Source organism: Cibotium barometz, chromosome 57 (genome assembly GCF_041138505.1).
Source record: "Cibotium barometz isolate CiBa-2024 chromosome 57, ASM4113850v1, whole genome shotgun sequence".
Lineage (NCBI taxonomy): Eukaryota > Viridiplantae > Streptophyta > Polypodiopsida > Cyatheales > Cibotiaceae > Cibotium > Cibotium barometz.
Window position 1 is genome coordinate 13932150 of NC_141102.1, and position 19236 is coordinate 13951385.

The following is a 19236-nucleotide window of genomic DNA, read 5'->3' on the forward strand; positions in this document are numbered from 1 at the left end:
TGTTCCATGCTTGGACATAAGAGACCAATTAGACATAGTATATATAAAGCAGTGTGAACTAGTCATTGGATTATATAGTTGGGATTGTGGCTCAATTGTAACTGAGTTCATGTGTGCAACTCTACCTTGGGAAAGGGACCCAGCTTGTGGTTATCCAACTTGGCTACCAAATAGTACCACAGTGAGATAGTCATGGATAAGGATTGGGGGTGTATGGCATGAGACACGCATGCCTTATGGGTGCATGGTATGAGACACGCAAGCCTTGCGGGTGTAGGCTTGTCAGGGTTGTGTTGGTCTCTTAGCTTAGGGGTGTTGCCTACCAGTGCGTGTGGTTTGGATCATATGTTTGGGTGTCAGGGTTGTGTTGGTGGCCTACCAATGCATGTGGCTTGGAGCCTATGGTTGGGTGGAAAGTGCTAACCAAACCCCTTTATGTTCCCTTGTTCGTGTGTTCCTTTGTTGATCGAATATGCATGATTGGAGTGGGTTGACATGCTTCTCAAGCATACAATTGTGAGTAATCAACACACATGTAAGTGGACTCTTACTTGAGGTGTTTCACTTTGTATCAAAGCATACATTATTTTGATTAATGCTTAAATTATACTTTAGTGGTGGTTGACTTAATTAGTGAGCACTTTGGTGTTTGGTTTTTAAGTGTAAAATTTTATTTGTACTGAAATACTTGGAAAACCATTTGAATAAGCATTTAATGGAGATTTGGATGGCTAGGAAGAAATAATTTAAATGGTGGCTAAATATGGTTACCAGCCTTCACGTAAAACGAGATTTGAATGGCTAGGAAAAAATAATTTAAATGGTGGTTAAATATGGTTACCAGCCTTCACGTAAAACCAGGCTTAAGTTTATTTACACAGTCTACAAGAAAGTCTGTAAATTTAAGATTTTATTGGAAGAGAATAATGTTAGAAATTTTGGTTTAAATGATTGATTAAGAATGTTTTGTAAACCATACTTTTGCATTTGGTTTGAAAACCAAAAAGTTTAATGTGATATAAATCATTTGGTTTAAATGATTGATTAACAATGTTTTGTAAACCATACTTTTGCATTTGGTTTGAAAACCAAAAAGTTTAATGTGATATAAACCATACTATGTGAGAGAAATGCATTATTTGGCATCCATAAGAGTGTGGAGGAGGAAATGTTGGCTTCCACATGCTTATTTTGCATTGGAAGAGGCAATTGGTTATCTTTATCATGGGCAATGCAAGAAAATATTGTATAGTACCTTCTACATTGCCCAGTGGTCTAAAGGGACTCCTTTGCTATTATCCAAAGGAAACAACTATGTGTTTAGGCATTGGAAATTTTAAATTTTGTACCCTCTTGCATGGAAATGTTTGTCTTGAGATTAGAGAGAGAGAGGAGCTTAATATGTTGCCAAGTGTCAATATGAGAGTATCCCATGTGTGAGGGACACATGGTGGGGGGGGGGTTTGGGTGATCAATTTCGGCGAGTAGTTTCCAAAAAATGGCGAGCGGTTTTAATATAATGGGGAGATTTTTTTGGCTACATGTGTGTGACATCTACCCTCTTGCATGGAAATATTTGTCTTGAGCTTATAGAGAGAGAGAGAGAGGAGCTATAATATGTTTCCAAGTGTCATTATGAGAGTATCCCACGTGTGAGGGACACATGGTGGGGGGGGGATTTTTTTGGCGAGCAATTTCGACGAGCAGTTTCCAAAAAATGGCGATCGATTTTAATATAATGGGGAGATTTTTTTTTTGGCTACATGTGCGTAACATCCACCTCTCTTTCTTAATGCTCTTACTAGCGTCTCTATCTGTCACTCTCTCAAGGCATCTCTCTCTCACTCTCACTCTCTCTCTCTCTCTCTCTCTCTCTCTATAAAACCAAAATTTAATAAAAGTAAATGGCTAACATGTAGCATTATTCCTTGCATATTATGTAGCCTTTTTTGGATCAAGCAGAGACATAAGTACCTCAATCTAAAAGCAAGTCCTTCAATTGATACATTATACAAGTGTATGGCACACAAAAAAAGCACATTTAGCTAGAAAGGCTTTTAGCCCTTCCTTGGAGCACTCCCAACTGACCAACACATGTATTTATTGCCAAAATATGTCATGTGTTGACCATCATATTTCCCTTGTAAAAATTAAATATGTTCATAACCATTAGCCAATGCATGAAAGCACACGAGAGAGAGAGAGAGAGAGAGAGAGAGAGAGAGAGAGAGTTATGTTCCATGCTTGGACATAAGAGACCAATTAGACATAGTATATATAAAGCAGTGTGAACTAGTCATTGAACTATATAGTGGCTCAATAGTAATTGAGTTCATGTGTGCAACTCTACCTTAGGAAAGGGACCCAGCTTGTGGTTAGGATTGGGGGTGTATGGCATGAGACACGCATGCCTTATGGGTGCATGGTATGAGACACGCAAGCCTTGCGGGTGTAGGCTTGTCAGGGTTGTGTTGGTCTCTTAGCTTAGGGGTGGCCTACCAGTGCGTGTGGTTTGGAGCCTATGTTTGGGTGTCAGGGTTGTGCTGGTGGCCTACCAATGCATGTGGCTTGGAGCCTATGGTTGGGTGGAAAGTGCTAACCAAACCCCTTTATGTTCCCTTGTTCGTGTGTTCGTTTGTTGACACACACAAAATAAAGAATGTGTGTCGGCATGGGCATGGGCATGTGCATGCATGCCATGAAGTTAGAGAACAATGGAGGCTTGCATCTCTGGTATAAGACCATCAAGGAAGAAGATAGTGGGAGAGAAAGGATGGCACCAATAAGAAATTATTTAAAAGGATAAGTTTTCTAGATTCATAGTATCTTTAAGTCCTAGTAGGACTCTCCATAGTTTCCTAAAGCTTAGGGTGTTTGTAGTATCAATGTTTATAGTTTCTATGCTAACATAAAATAAGGACAAAGAATAAAAGGTTATATGAAAACTTTTAATATTAAATTGACTAATGTATGATTTTGCAAGATAATCACAACTTTCTCATTGTTTTGTTTTCTATTAAATCTAAGGGGATCACAAAATTCATTGCTTTTATGTTTTGTTAAATCAAAGGGGTCAAAAATTTCATTGTTTATACTTTTAATTGAATTTTTAAACTATCCCATTTTCAATAATAAAAGCCTCCCTCGACAATAACATGGTCCACCACATTCCTAGCCTGCAGGTCAAAAGCAACCAAAGCCACATTTCTTTAAAAAAGCAAAAATAAATTACCGAAAAGTTTAAATTCTACTATTTTAACATTTTCTTATGTACCCTTATTTTTTGAAATTCTACTATTTTACTATTTTCTTTATGTACACTTGTTTTTTGAGATGCTTATTCGCCCCTGCACTTGCTCTTTGCTATGTTGCTTTTACGTCGCTTTTGCTAGCGCTTATGCACCTTATTCACCCCTGCACTTGCTCTTTGCTATGCTGCTTTTACGTCGCTTTTGCTAGCTCTTATGCACCTTATGCTGGCGCGGTTATCCTATTTACATATTTTTTTAAAATACAAGATCTCGTACAGAGTTCAGATGCAACTAAGGTTTGATACATGCTTGATTTTTGACAGGCACCCGTGCCCTATGGGTTTGGTGAAATATAGCAAGTTTTTTTGTATTTTAGTGTAATTTTAGACAGACATTTTAAAAATTTGCAAGTATTTTACGACCAAAATGCTGAAATCGGGCATTTTAAAAATTTGCAAGTATGTTACGGCCAGAATGCTGGGCGTGACGCGCCCGTACTATGGTGGGATATGAAGCTAGTACCTCAACAAGGGCAAAGAGGCTTTTTTTCTTTTTGGTACTAAATTACACTCTGAGAGGAGGCATGTTTATTATGAAATATTGATTTATTTTTAAATATACTATTGGCTTGCACTAATTGAAAAGCAAAAGCAAAAGCAAAAAGCATCTTGTATAAAGCGGCGAGTGCACGGCATTGTCCTTGATCCACCCTGCAGAGAACAAACCCTAGCTTTTTCTCTGCAAACCCTAGCTTCTGTGCAGCGATCGATGGCAGCGGAAACGAAGAAATTGCGGCTGCGCAGCTCCGATGATGAGTTGTTTGAGGTCGAGGAGGCTGTGGCCTTCCAGTCGGTCTTCATCAAGGACATGGTGGAGGACACCGGCAGCAGCGTTGCCATTCCCCTCCCCAACGTCTCCGCCAAGATCCTCGCCAAGGTCATCGAGTTCTGCAAGTTCCACGCTCCCGCAGCGGACGCCGCCCCGGCGCCTGCCTTTGCTGAGACAGGCGGTGCCTCCTCCTCGGCCGACGTCTTGGCCTCCGCATTCTCCAAACGCCGCTCCGAGGAAGAGATGAAAAAGTTCGACTCTGAGTACATCAAAGTCGACCAGCAAACCCTTTTCGACCTCATTCTGGTATGTTTTCTTCCTCGTTCTTACGCTTTGATGTTAGACGGTCTGCTTTCTGCGCTGTAGGGTCTTTTCCCCTTCTGCGCGTAGTTTAGGGTTAAATTTTTCCTTTGCATTGTTGGCTTCTAGGGTGGAGCTTTCTTTTTTCATGGTGTTTCCTTGCCTAGTGTATTTGCAGAGTTATATGTTTTACTCTCTCTCTCTCTCACACACACACACACGCAAAAGTGTTTGTATGTGTATGCACACATATATGTACTTATGTTTGCATGTTTGTGCATGCATGATTGTGAGGGGGATATTTCAGTCGCACATTACCTAGGGTTTCAGTCTCTCGTCTTCGTTGTTCAAGTTGCCCTTTTCAATAGCTTCCAATTCTTGAAAGGTCTCATGAATATCTATGGTTATCTTCTTGTGCATGATCTATGCTTGTTCTTTGTGTGATCTAGGGTTGTTCTTTGCTTGTTTTATGATATTGTGGAAAGTATCTAACCACAACTCTTTCTCTTTTCAAGGCGGCCAATTACCTGAACATCAAAAAGTTGCTGGATCTTACGTGCCAAACTGTTGCAGACATGATCAAGAACAAATCTGTTGAAGAAATAAGGAGTCTGTTCAATATCGTTAACGACTTCACACCAGATGAAGAAGAAGAGGTCAGAAGGGAAAATCAGTGGGCTTTTGAGTGAAAGAGTATGGGGTACTTAACATCCTTGATAGTTCTTTTGACAGTAGTTCCCTTCTACAAAGACACAAAAGTTAATTCGGGAATTTTAGATAACCCCTTTTTTGTACACCCACTGTTGTTTGTTCATAGATCGCCCATTATCCTGGGTCAAGCATTTATTATCAATCTTGAATGCTATTTTGGCTGAAAAGGTCTGGTTTTTGATTCTCTGTAAACAGGGTCTTTTTCTGTAAAGTTTCAACCCATGTTGTACTGTCATCTTTTTTAGGTTGGAATCCTGTTCAGCTCAGCCTCTCAAATTGGCAGTTGGTTCTTTTTAGTGTTGTGTATGTTCTGCTAGATGCGATTAAGGCTTTATTATGGAAGTTGTGATAATGAGCGTGTGTGTGTGTGTGTGTGAGAGAGAGAGAGAGAGAGAGAGAGAGAGAGAGAGAGAGAGAGAGAGAGAAGAAGAAGAAGAAGAAGAAGAAGAAGAAGAAGAAGATTGTATTATCGTCCACTGGGGGCCAAATATGACCCATGCTTAATTTGGTTTTCCATGACCAAGGGTAGCTTTAGTCCCTCTGATGACTCTAGAACATGAACACATAAAAGTGAACCCTCCCCTCTCTCCCATTTCTCTCTGCAGAAACTTTGTGGACAATACTTTGATGGTGGTGCACGCTTAAGTTGGTTTTACATGGTGTGAAGTGGGAACGAGAGTAGCTTGAGTCCCTTTGATGTAACACGCGGAAGCTCTGGGAGTCTTCTTGCAGCCCTAAACACTCTTGGAAACCATCTGATGCAAAACGCAGATATAGAGAGAGAGTAGAGAGAGAGAGAAGTGTTGGAAATTCAGTATATTGCTATAGTACAAAAAGGTACTTGTCTGCAGCCCTAGGCTGCCTTCTTGAAAAAGGTGGAATACATCAAAACAGTCCCCTATGGGACCCGACCCCTAATGACTCAAACGCCTAGAGGGAGTGAATACCTAAATCTATGAGCACTTGGTGCCTTTTATAGGTCCCTTGGACACTTGGTAGACTGGCCGACTGCTGGTCGGCCAGTCCAAAATACATTTAATGCTCCTTTTAATGCAGCCGACTGCTCCTTGTTCATGATGCGCAGCGACTGGTCCTCCTCCTTGCGCCTGCTGCTGCCCCTATTTTCTGGTTCAGCCGACCATGTCCATGAGCAGCCGACAGCCATCTGACCTTCAGCTCCAGTCTACACTGCCAATAGTGCTCTGTGCTCTATCATCCTGGTTCTACTCTTTATCTGGCTGCCTCTTCTGGATTTAGCCCTGAAAATGTCCATGGAATCTATGATGCACATGACATCTGATGACTTGAGAACCCGTTTCATTGGCTTGGAAACACATGTTTACCTTGGGAAGCCTAACATCCTTGTAAAAAAGCATGAAAGGAGAAAAAACCACGTGTCATGTAAATAAAATAAAATTATCAAAATAACTCCCTAAAAATAGCTCAAAAAACTCAATCGGCCATGTAAATAAAATTAAATTATGAAAATAGCTCCCTAAAAATAGCTCAAAAAGCTCAATCGGCCATCCAAGCGAACTCCTTTAAAACAGACATTAAATAATTAATCCTTTACTACTGGCTGATTAATTTGTTTCCAGTTGCAAAGGTGAAGTATCCCTGTGCTTTTCTCGTTGGGTTACCGGCTGATTAATTTGTTTCCAGTTGTTTGGTTACTTAAAGATCCATGCTATTTGGAAAATGGTTTGGCATAATAGGCAGCAAGCATATTTGCAAGCAGACATCAAAAGCGTGGGAATCATGGTGTTGGTACTCCTTGATTCAAGTATTTCAAGGGTTTTGATAACTCACTTAGGGGTACAGAAGGTAGAGGTCTATAGAGGTGCATTCATGGTTGCATCATAGCAGACATCAGGCATCAGAATGTTCTATAGTCCATGCCTTGTCAAAGGTACCCGGCTCAAAATATTATAAATATAGCAGACTGGATTTCTGGCATGAGTCTTTTGATGAAGAATCAAGCTAGCTTTCGTTCATCTCAAACTGCTCAACTGTTCCTTAGTGCTTTTGCCTGTATACCTCACTTTAAAACTGTCTTGGACATATGAGTTTAGTTGAATGGAATATATGAGAGGCCTTTTAAACAGAAGATAATTATGTGGGTCACATTGGGTGAAGCTTTTCTCAAAAAACCCTCTATGCTGGCTTCCATAAATACGATGAAACACTCTACACTTTTTCTTTGTACCTTAGCCACAATATAAGGTGAGGGGGAGGAGGCCTTCTCTGAAAGGGGTGGCTGTTGAAGAGAGAGGGAAAGGCCATCCAGAGGCCTTTCCTGTAAGGAAAATGGGGAAGTGATGGCAACAGCAAGTCCTTTTCCTAGGAAGAGGCTGACTGATGGTATTTCCCAAGGTCAGGGGAGGAGGGCTTGAGAATCTTTGAGAATTATGGAGAGCTGATATGGAGATAGTCGAGCAGAGAAATTGGATCCCTGGGTCCATTCCCTAGTCCTTGAATGTTACGAAGGTAAACATCTATCACTGTGTATAATAATACATCATCTTTGAGCTGCATGCACCTTCTATCACTGTGTAACATGAAATATATATTGGTAAAAGCCAGGTCAAGATTGGCAAGCAACCTAAGCTATGGACTTATGATGGTGTAGAGAGCCATACAAGGTTAACCGGGAGCTGTTCTATGGATGCAAATTAGATCTTACTAAAGTAAACTCTTTGCCTTTTTTATAACCCACAAATTTACATAGCCACATCAAATATAAATAAATTATTACTATTAGATCTATAACCCGCAAACTTACATAGCCACATCAAATATAAAATGTGATAAATTGTTAATATTACAATATTGCAAGGATAAAGGTTATGTAACAAGTGTTCTTTGTCGATATATTTATGTTATATTGGTGAATTTATATCTTTTTTAATATTTCAAAGTTTTTATTTTTTGTTGTTTAGTATTGATGTTTATGATATTTTGATATGCTACCCTTATATGTTGCACTTTTATATTAATGTTTATATGTTGTAATAATAAAAATACCCCGTGAGAGAGAGAGAGAGAGAGAGAGAGAGAGAGAGAGAGAGAGGTGTTAATTTCGGTAGAATGCAACACGAGGGCGTATACGACCAATGGTGGGACTTGAACTTGGGTGGATCACAGCCTTTATAAGGGCCCTTGCACTAGCCAATCTGCCCCACTTGTGGGTGGCAGAAAGGTAGTGCGAGGGTCCTCTTTTATTACATACACACTATGGGAGAGAGGGGTATTAACGTCGGTAGAATGCAACACGAGGGCATATACGACCAACGGCGGTGGGACTTGGACTCGGGTGGATCGTGGCCTTTATATATAAGGGCCCTTGCACTAGCCAATTTGCCCCACTTGTGGGTGGCAGAAAGGTAGTGCGAGGATCCTCTTTTATTACACACACACACACACACTACGGGAGAGAGAGGTATTAACGTCGATAGAATGCAACACGAGGGTATATACAACCAATAGTGGGACTTGAACTTGGGTGGATCATGGCCTTTATAAGGGCCCTCGCACTAGCCAATCTACCCCACTTGTGGGTGGCAGAAAGGTAGTGCGAGGGTCCTCTTTTATTACACACAAACTACAAGAGAGAGAGAGAGAGAGAGAGAGCTCTTCATGAAATGAAGCTCTCATGGACGTCCTTATGGAATAAAGTTTTCTAAAAGTTATTGTGGACCTCCTCAAGAAAGTGTTTCTAGGCCGCCTTGTGGTATTAATGTTTTGTCAAAGTTCTTACTAATGTTCTTATGAAATGAATGTATAATGAAAGTTCTATTGCATCACATGCATCTATCCTCAAATGTATGTCATGACAACTTGAGGACACTTCTACATGCTTATGCATCTATCCTCAAATGCGTGTCATGACAACTTGAGGACACTTATACATGCTTATGCACAAAGGTAGGTCTTGATGTCTATTGCAATAAACAATGTAAATACGTAGAGCCTTGCAATATCCATTGCGGTTATGTAAAGTTTGTGATGTTTATTGCGATGGTCTTAAAAAAAAATACGCATCTTTCTAGGGTACTTTTTAAACTTATGCTAAATAGAATCATGTAAAGACACAAAGAGTAAGTATTCTCCTCTCTTCCTAGAATCATGCAAAGATACAGAGAGTACTCTCCTCCCTTGTCCTTGACATATATATATTTTTTGTCATGTGGTTTCCTCCTTTCTCATTCTCCCCATGGTTTTCCCATGTTTTCCATGTTAGGGTTTTTTGTTTGTCTAACTATTTCAAGGGTTTTGATAACTCACCTAGAACATTTCCCTTAAGGGAGGATGATCAAGAATAAGAAGTGTGACCCTTTCCTTTATCTTTACATATCATTATCTTTAGATAGTGTTGAACTTGACGAGGGATTAACAATACAAGTGTCAACCCCATCATATAGCATTCTTATCATATGAGTACAAGATGAATGGATGGATGATTCATGGCCTTGAAGTTTGGTATGATGTTTGGATGTATATCAAATTCATTACATGCTTAATCACATGTTTAGATTGGATGGTAAAAATGATCATTATGTTTGGATGTATATCAAATTCATTACATGCTTAATTGCATGTTTAGATCATGGTCATGATTTTCTACTACAAACTCTATATGGTTAAAGCCATATGCTTAGCACCAGTTCATTAAAGAGACATTTAATCAAAATTGAATTGTTTTTTTCTACTACTACAAACTCTATATGGTTAAAGCCACTCAGAACCAGTTCATTAAAGAGACATTTAATCAAAATTGAATCGTTTTTTTTACTACTACAAACCCTTTATGGTTTTAAAGCCATATGCTTAGCACATGTTCATGATAGAGAAATACTAAAATGTGTTTATAATGTGGAACGAGGTGATAAGCTAAAATATAGTTTACAATGTACATTCTCATAGCTAGGAGTTGATAGTTAGGATTTGAAACATCATGCCTAGAACTCAAGACATACGTATTTATTTCTACCTTTGAGGTCGTATGGCCTGCCTTGGCTTCCTCATAATTCTTTATCATCCAAAAAAATAAGAACAAGATGCAAACTTACCAATGTGCAAAAATGGATGCAACCCTCTCTCTCTTTGAGAGAGTTCTACGTCATACTTATCTGGATATGTTGTCACGTCGGCTTAGTTATAGTCCACTAGGTAGCCACACATTCTTTCTCTCACACCTATAGTAGCTACACAAGCATAAGGATAGAGTAGAGAAGCAAGAGCAAGGCTCGATTGCACAATGGGAGAGTGTGCTGCATTATGAGAGAAAATGACTTATATACAAGGCCATACGTGCCCACACACTAAAATTATAGCCAGTCAAGCACCCAAGGCCCATAAGTGGCCAATTGCTTTTACAATGCTTAACCTCATAAGTATTCAGTTAGAGCATTATAGCATCCATCCAAGTTATAGATTTGGACACTGTTGCCTCATAACTTGATCTTACATCCTTTGAGTGTGTCCATCTTTGATCTTTGATATAGAATATTAGTGGCAGCATCTGTTAATCTCGAGTCAATCATGGAGCTAGTAAGGGAACTTGAGAGCATGCCAAAGGTTATGGATGAACCCATAGAGCTAGTAAGGGAACCTGAGAGCATGCCAAAGGCTATAGATGAACCCATAACCATTCTTAAGAAGCCATAAAAAAGAGCCAGTTCCAAAGCCTCTTCCTTTGCCTCCCAAACTAATCCAACCAACTTCTATATTTCTTGATGTGATGAGGAGGACTCTATGGAGGGTGCAAGTTTTCCTTCCATGGGTCATCATAGTCTCACCACAATATTGACAACTTCCTTTTGACCCCATTAGAGGCACTTCTTGCACGGGGCAGGATCCCTCACTTGCGGCCTCGCCCACCACGGATATCCGGACAAGAGACTAATCCCTTGGTTCTTCAAAAACCGAACCTGGAAAAACTTCCCCCTACCGGAAAGCACGGGCAATTCCTCCAGGATGTTTGTACTCTAACGTAGTCAGGGTCATTACTGACCAAACTGATCCGATCAAACCTGTGAGTCACTTGGTTAGATCAAGGAAGAAACTTGCACTTGGATCATAGAAGCCAACGCTTTTTTCCCCATCGAGAGGCACAACCGTTGATTCTTTTTCCATAGAACAATTACTATCCAGGATTTACTTCATCTATCGTACTATAACAGAATTCAGTCTCATTTTATGGATCCATCAGTCCAGCCTAACCAGTCCCATGGGTTAGCCAACCGCCCAACCACTGTAGTGATGGGATCCAATTCGGAATTTGGTTAGGTTTTGTCCCGGGTACTAGGGAAAAGAGTTCCCAGGCCCCCTAGCCGGATATTCATTCAAATTTAACACTAGTCACACCACTTACACACCCAATATGAAATTGCCTTTTTCACAGATTCAGCTATCTTCAAAACAATCATTTAATGAAACCATAGTGTCATTGATCATAATCCTCCAAAATATCCGGTTGAATCCTTATTTCCAATCATTCCTTCATCAGTGTATCTATGGCATCATTGGTAACCAGAACGCTCACCACCTGTTCACTCAAGGGCCTTTTCGATAGTTCCTAGCTCATAGTAGCTGGCAATATATTCACAGATCAAAAATGGAATCTCCATTGAAGATCAGCAGGATCAACCAACAGATCCATATAAAAGAGCCACGGACTCATTTGTTGAGGACCAGCAAGGTCAATCAACCAGATCCATGCCCGGTTTCAGAAAACAACTCTTACTCCTTGTTCCAATATCTTTCACGATGCACGTGTGGGTATCTTCGGCGACCCAGAGCCCGCCGCTTCCTTGGTCTCCCCTCATCCACCGTACCGGAAGCTCACCATTTAAATCGAACCGAGGCTGGTCAAGACCTCGACCGACCTTGCTACGCGAGACGTTCTTCGTTGACTCTCCATTAGCTGTTGCAACTTTAACAGTTAGGTCTCCCCACGACCTCATTCTCAAGACGGTCAAAATGCTTTCCTAGCATTATTGAGATAAAACAGTCATTTAAAAACAGGTCATAAATACAGTTTCTATAATGAACTCTCGTCTTTCACATTGTTCCACATCTGTCCACCATTAGGAACTCAATGGAGTCTTTTTGGGCCCTTTAATTTGCCATGAGGTTATGGAAACGTTTAACTTTTTGACAAATAGGAGCCCGCCATGTAAGCAAAAACCATTGGTGATTAAGAGAGGTGTAAGAGTGGTCAAAGGGTGCACTTTTCCCCCCAAAAAGGAGGGGAGGCAATTTTACAATTTTCGAACCTCCATAACTTCTACATACAAGCTCCGATTCGAGCGGAGATTACAGATCCGTGATCTACGCATCAAGAGCTTTCCATAGATATGTTACATGATATGGTTTTATCCGCTAGATTTTAAATTCCATTTTTCCCCCAAAATTCAAATTCGAATAAAGTAGCCGTTTTGAAGCTTCAAATTAGAAAACGTTTCTTCTTAAGAGAAAAGGTTTGACTCCCTTAAACTGCCAACAAATAAAAGGGCCCAAGAAGACTCCATGAGGTCCTAATGATTACTTAATCCATATCCGATCCATATGTATTCCTATTCTCATCCAAACACATCATTTTTCATCTCATCACATCTTTCCTCATTTACCCTCATCACATCTCATCCCTTCACATCCCATATCATTCATTTACATCCGATTCATATGACATCACATCTCATTCACTCACATCGACATTACCTTCTTTCACATACACATCCACATCCATTCTTTCACATACACATCCATATCCATTCTTCCACATACACATCCACATCCCTACATACACATCCACATCCATTCTTCCACATACACTCCACATTCATACTTCCACATACACATCCACATTCATACTTCCACATACACATCCACATTCATTCTTTCACATACACATCCATACATACACATCCACATCCATTCTTCCACATACACATCCACATTCATACTTCCACATACACATCCATATCCATTCTTCCACATACACATCCACATCCATACATACACATCCACATCCATTATTCCACATACACATCCACATTCATACTTCCACATACACATCCACATTCATTCTTCCACATACACATCCACATCCATTCTTCCACATACACATCCACATTCATACTTCCACATACACATCCACATTCATTCTTCCACATCCACATTCATACTTCCACATACACATCCACATTCATTCTTCCACATACACATCCACATCCATACTACATACACATCCACATCCATTCTTCCACATACACATCCACATTCATACTTCCACATACACATCCATATCCATTCTTCCACATACACATCCACATTCATACTTCCACATACACATCCACATTCATTCTTCCACATATACATCCACATCCATTCTCATTACATCACATCTTATTATATCCTATTTTCATCTTATCACACATACTATCACATGCTATTCCCATTTAATAGCTTTTTCTAGGTTGATCCTGATAATGTGACTTTTTTCTAAATTTCTGCCAATTGCTTGGCCTAATTAAAGGTTCTTTTTCTCGACGATTAGTTCCATATTCATTCTCAATTTCTCAAATGAATTATATTCAATATTCCTCTTTTGGAATAGAAGAATTCATGCGATTTACAGAAATTAATTCTACCCATATTTCCACTTTTGATAAGTAATCATAAATTGAATTATACTAAAATTTCCTCTTCTTTCCATTTAATTTCTTGGATCTCAATTACCATGGGAATTCTTCTTTTTGAATTTAATTAATTGCATTCCAATGTCATGGGTATTCCTCTTTTATTCATCAATTATTTCTCATAAAGTAATTTCATCTAAAATAAAATACCCATAAATTCAATATGCTAGGAATTTCTCTTTTCCCATCTAAATGATGGAATTCCAAATGTCATAGGAATTCCTCTTTTAACATTTAAATATTTCTCATAGATAAAATAAATTTATCTAAATTTTATCTTTGAATTTAATTAAAATACTCATTAATTCCAATATGCTAGGAATTTCTCTTTTCCCATCTTAATGATGGAATTCCAAATTTCATAGGAATTTCTCTTTTAACATTTAAATATTTCTCATAGATAAAATAAATTTATCTAAATTTCATCTTTGAATTTAATTAAAATATTTATTAATTCCAATATACTAGGAATTTCTCTTTTCCCATCTCAATGATGGAATTCCAAATGTCATAGGAATTCCTCTTTTAACATTAAAAATGAATTACTAGAAATTACTCTTTTGCTAATTACTATTTATGCATAAACATAAAAATTAAATTTTCCATGATTATAATGAGAATCATTCAATTAATCGAGGATGATTAATCGAGGATGATTAATCCTAGAATATGGTAGGAAATCCTCTTTTCATATTATGAATGAAAATGATTTATGTGTTTATTTTTTAAAAATTTTGCCATAGCTCTGAAGTTGAATTCCAAGGGATTAAGTTTCGAGAAAAGGACATTTCTTCCATTCTGGAACTTCCCATATCCTGGGCTTGACCCTTATATCTTTTAGATGGTGGAAGGTCAGAATCACAAGATAACAAGACTCTCATAGCCATAGACATGCAAGATATGGAAGCAAGAAAGAGATGAAATCTCAAGATAATGCAAGTAGAGAAGCTCTCCAAGCTAAAGCTTAATGTTTATTGTATTACCCAAGAATGCCTTTACACACTCCCATAAGCCATTTATATATAACTGGGGCTTTCTTCCCACACTTATGGGGTGACCATAACTAGTTCTCATCTATTTACAAGCCTTATGTGGCTGGCTTCCATTACAAAGTGGGCCTATGGTTGGCCGATTACGTCATAAGTACAAAAAATGGTAATAACCCCCCTGCTTAGTGTGTAGCTTTTCCATCCTCAAAAGTGGTTATTTGAACACCATCAGATTGGTAGCAAAATTGTGGAGTGCCTCAAAGAGTGGGTTTAATAGAGAATGGCTGGAAAAATTTGGACATGCATTCTTAGAAAAATTGCATCAAAAAGCACTCTTCGAATGTCAACATCATACGGTCGGCTGCTGGAAGGCAGTGGACCCGCTCGAGTAACCATTGATATGGAAATGTGTTTGTTTGATGGTGGCGAAGTCGAAAGCAAGCTTTGTTGCTACTATTTGGGGAGGATGTTCATAATAGTTGTGCCACCCTTTGTCATGCTTAATGTCTTTAAAATTCTCCAGGAAGATAATAAGGATTCTCATAGTAGATGTGCCACCCTTTGTCATGCTTAATGTCGTCAAAATAATAAGGATTGTAAAGATTTTGCATGTCATTTGCATATGGAAATCTTTTGAATTTTGATGCTCTTTTAGAAAGAGCCTCATTACTATCCACATCTAGTCTTCATCTAGTTGCTCTCCCTGTGGCAATGAGGACACTTTTGGAAATTTCACCAGATATTCATTGTATTGGAGATTTTCTAAGTACATACCCCAGCTTTAGATCCTTGAAATAGGCATGTATTGGGGATCTATTCTTTAGGAGGCGGTTGAGGCATGTTTATAGGTATCCTTAGAATCGACATGTATTGGAGCTTTTCTAAGTACATACCCTAGCTGTAGATCCTTGAAATCAGCATGTATTGGGGATCTATTCTTTAGGCAGTTGAGCTATGTTTATAGGTATCCTTAGAATCAACATGTATTGGAGATTCTTTAAGTACATACCACACCTATAGATCCTTGAAATTAGCATGTATTGGGGATCTATTCTTTAGGTAGTTGAGGCATGTTTATAGGTATCCTTAGAATTGACATGTATTGGTGGGGATCTATTATTTAGGTAGGTGACATGTTTATAGGTATCCTTGTAAAATCGAGCCTTGCAGATCAGTCTTCTCACAAATGATTTTGGGAGTATGACGCATCAACAGAGACTCTTGTGGATTTCGCCATAGACCAAGCTTATGGTGTAAGTTGGGAAGGGATTGTCCAATCAATATATAGGGCCACAACAGAGGAGAAACGATTGCTGGGTATCTATGATTGCATATATAGGGTCATTGAGCATGAAAGGATTCAAAGACCTATGGTGCAAGTTGGGAAATCCAAAGCAAGAATGCCAACAATTATGAGCGAAATGGTAACACCTCATGTGAGCCCAACGGATCCTACTTTTGTAGTATCACCTAGCTATACCATGTACCAACCCACATCTTCTAACCCACAGGGCCATGCTTTAAGGACTTAAGAGCATACTAGCATGAGCTTCACCTTCTTAGATCCTAGATCTACCCCTGCCTAAGATATTACTAGTACACTACCTCATCCAGTGGGCAAGCATCACACCACCAACTATGGCACCTATGACTAACGTAGAATTGCCTTTGAGCCACATGCCCAGGATTACCACTGTACCAACACCACTTCACACATGGAGCCCGCAAGGACTTAAGAGCATACTAGCATGAGCTTCACCTTCTTAGATCCTAGAGCTGCCCCCACCGCCACCCAAGACAATACTAACCCAATCAAATCTTTATAAAGGAGTCCCACCAATTCAGTGGGGGCCGGCTAACCCATGGGCCGGATGTGATTAGGCTGGATCAAAGGATTCCTGACAAACAACTAGTTTACGTTAATTAGTTTAAATCTTGAGAAGACCTTGTTTTGTGGGAGGGGATCATCGGTTGTGCCTCAAAAATGAGGGAAAAAGCGGTGATTCCATGGACCAAATCTTCTTGATTTGACCATGTGACTTCAGGTTTGGTCAGATCAGTTTAATTTAGTCAAGACTTGACTTGTTAGAGTAATCTCCTAGTTAAAAGATTTTTCCCCTTCCTGGCGGAATCGCCCGTGCCTTCTGGGGAAGGGGAGTCTTCCGGGCCGCCCGGTCTCGGAGGGATCGCCCCCCGGGCTAGCCTCTTGTCCCCGGACATCCACGAGCAAGGCCCCGATTGTGCAGGACCCCCGCCCCGCACGGGAGGCCGACGCCGCTTCCGCTGCCACGGCAGGAGCCCCGGAGCGGGCGGGCGGGGACCTCACAATTACTTTACCTCTCTCTATCTCCTCCTCTTCACTTGGTCCATCAATCTCTATCCCCTCCTCGTCAAAGAATAAATTTCTATGGTGCCTTTCAAATTTTTTAAATTTTAATTATTTTGTTGTGTTTGTGGTGAGAAGCCTTTTAAATTTCTTAAATTTTATTTATTTATTTTACATCAACATGGCCATCCCTCTAAGAATAAATTGGGTTGTTCATGATTAAAAGGCCATCACTCTAAGAATAATTTGGGCCATTGTGATGATTTAAAAAATAGTACTCAAATTCCATCATTCAAAGAATAAATTGGATCATCTAAGAATAAATTAGACCGTAGCTGTTTTTCTTGAATAGAAGTCAAACTGCACTTGTCTTCTAAAATGTTGAATAGAAATGTTTTTCTTGAATAGAAACCAAATTGCACTTGTCTTCTAAAATGTTGTGTGTTCCTCATCCAGCAAGTTCTTTTGTCTGTGTTTATACTCTCAATAGATCCATGTTGATGTTGGCATTTTAGGAGTAGAATGGTTCATGCTTGAGATCTGCTTGGTTCTTTTACTTTTCTGTGTGTGTCCATATCAAAGGTCAGTATTGCCTCATTGTGTCATAATATATGGACCTACCTCACGAAAAAAACTTGTCCTTTGTTTGGGTCATCAATATTGCAAGGTATCCATTTTGGACCTAGAGCATTTTGAAATGGGAGAAATCCAGACATTCTCAATGCATCAACTGAAACTAGGTGGTGAGAAAGTAAAGATTGAGATACAAATTCTCAAATCCTTTTAAAATAAGGATATGTTCTAGATGTAGATATGCATTATTTTTACAAAATCCTCCTTGCATCAAGTCATGTTGTCTCTCCAATCATTGTGGATGATGATGTGGCTACAGATGAACAAAAACCAATGAGAAATAAGAAGAAGATAAAAATTACAAGTGTGTTTGACATGATTAAAGTTCTCCCACACTTAATAGTAGTCTGCATGCTGCATTTGCTAATGTGCAAGATAGATAGGTAGTGTAAGAGCTCTTGTCTATATATGATGGTTATATTTCCTTTTTGAGCTTCCACCATGCTTGGGGGACTCCTCAATGTTGGGGATGGAACACAAAAATGATGGACATGTTTAAGCTGATTATGTAACATGTAGCTCTGATTTCTTTCTAGTAGGTATTGTGCGATTGAGTAGATGCACATGTCATTTATGGTGCTACAATTTGGATTGCCCTAACTTGTCATCACGATGTTCTATTGTGAGAATGAAACACGCTGGTTGGGTAAGGCAAGAAAGGTGCCCCGGTGTGGGAGGTGAAGGACGAATTTGGATCTTTGGTGTGTTCCCATTGTCGTCTACCACCAGAATATGTGAAACAATGCCTTGTAGTTATGTATTACTACATTCCTAGAGATCATGTGAACTATGGTAGATGTGCTATTCACTTGGGTCACCGCATGACCATCCATTTTGCAGATGGTTCATCTAGAGTACAAAAAAGGATTGTTGAAGAGAAAAGGTAATGTCCCCCACGCAAGAGCCACTTCTTATGTGACACTGAAACAGGCCGAGATTGATGTGGCCCAAGACACAGTATTGGATTTGTTACGTAAAGAATCATAGAATGCATGTGGTGAGTTCAGTGAGACAAGGAGATGACTGAACTATTGAAAGTGGTTACTCCTTTGTTTGACACAAGAAAATAATCCAAAGATGTTTGGAAGAGGCTCCACTTATGGGGCAAAGGGGCTGGAGGCAATTCTAGATCTCAAGAACATAATTAGGTACCTATTGGCTGCCAACCAGCTTTGTAATAAACTATTATGGTTTGAGCCTTCCTGCTTTGTAACAAACTTGTACATGATCTCTTGTTGGAAATGGGTAGTACCCTGATGGATGTAAGCAAAAAAGGGGGGAATTATTCGGATATGTGTGGATTAGAGGATAAGGAACTAAGGGGATAGTTGAGTTGTACTACAGAGTGGATGAGTTGAGCTTTTGCCAACGTACAACATTGTATTGTTCAAGCTAAGACTAAAGAATGTTACAAGGGTTGTCTCTATTCTGCTCTGCATAGTTATGTCTATTCTGCATCCATTCCATGTTCATTGCATTCTTGTTTGGATGTGAAC

The 19236-nt window shown here is 39.4% G+C and overlaps 1 protein-coding gene across 1 annotated transcript; it reads left to right on the forward strand.

Annotated features, from left to right (window-relative positions):
- Window positions 1–3933: 3933 nt before the first annotated feature.
- LOC147606461 (SKP1-like protein 1A) lies at window positions 3934–5356 on the forward strand. The gene is made up of 2 exons (XM_086792061.1): window positions 3934–4385; window positions 4895–5356. Exons 1-2 carry the CDS (start codon window positions 4020–4022, stop codon window positions 5066–5068), a joined length of 540 nt encoding a protein of 179 aa, XP_086648187.1. The 5' UTR covers window positions 3934–4019; the 3' UTR covers window positions 5069–5356.
- The last annotated feature ends 13880 nt before the right edge of the window (window positions 5357–19236 follow it).

Coding starts and splice junctions, on each gene's coding strand:
- LOC147606461 (XM_086792061.1), top strand. CDS start 4,020: ATGGCAGCGGAAACGAAGAAATTGCGGCTGCGCAGCTCCGATGATGAG. Junction 4,386..4,894: donor CCCTTTTCGACCTCATTCTG/GTATGTTTTCTT, acceptor TCTCTTTTCAAG/GCGGCCAATTACCTGAACAT.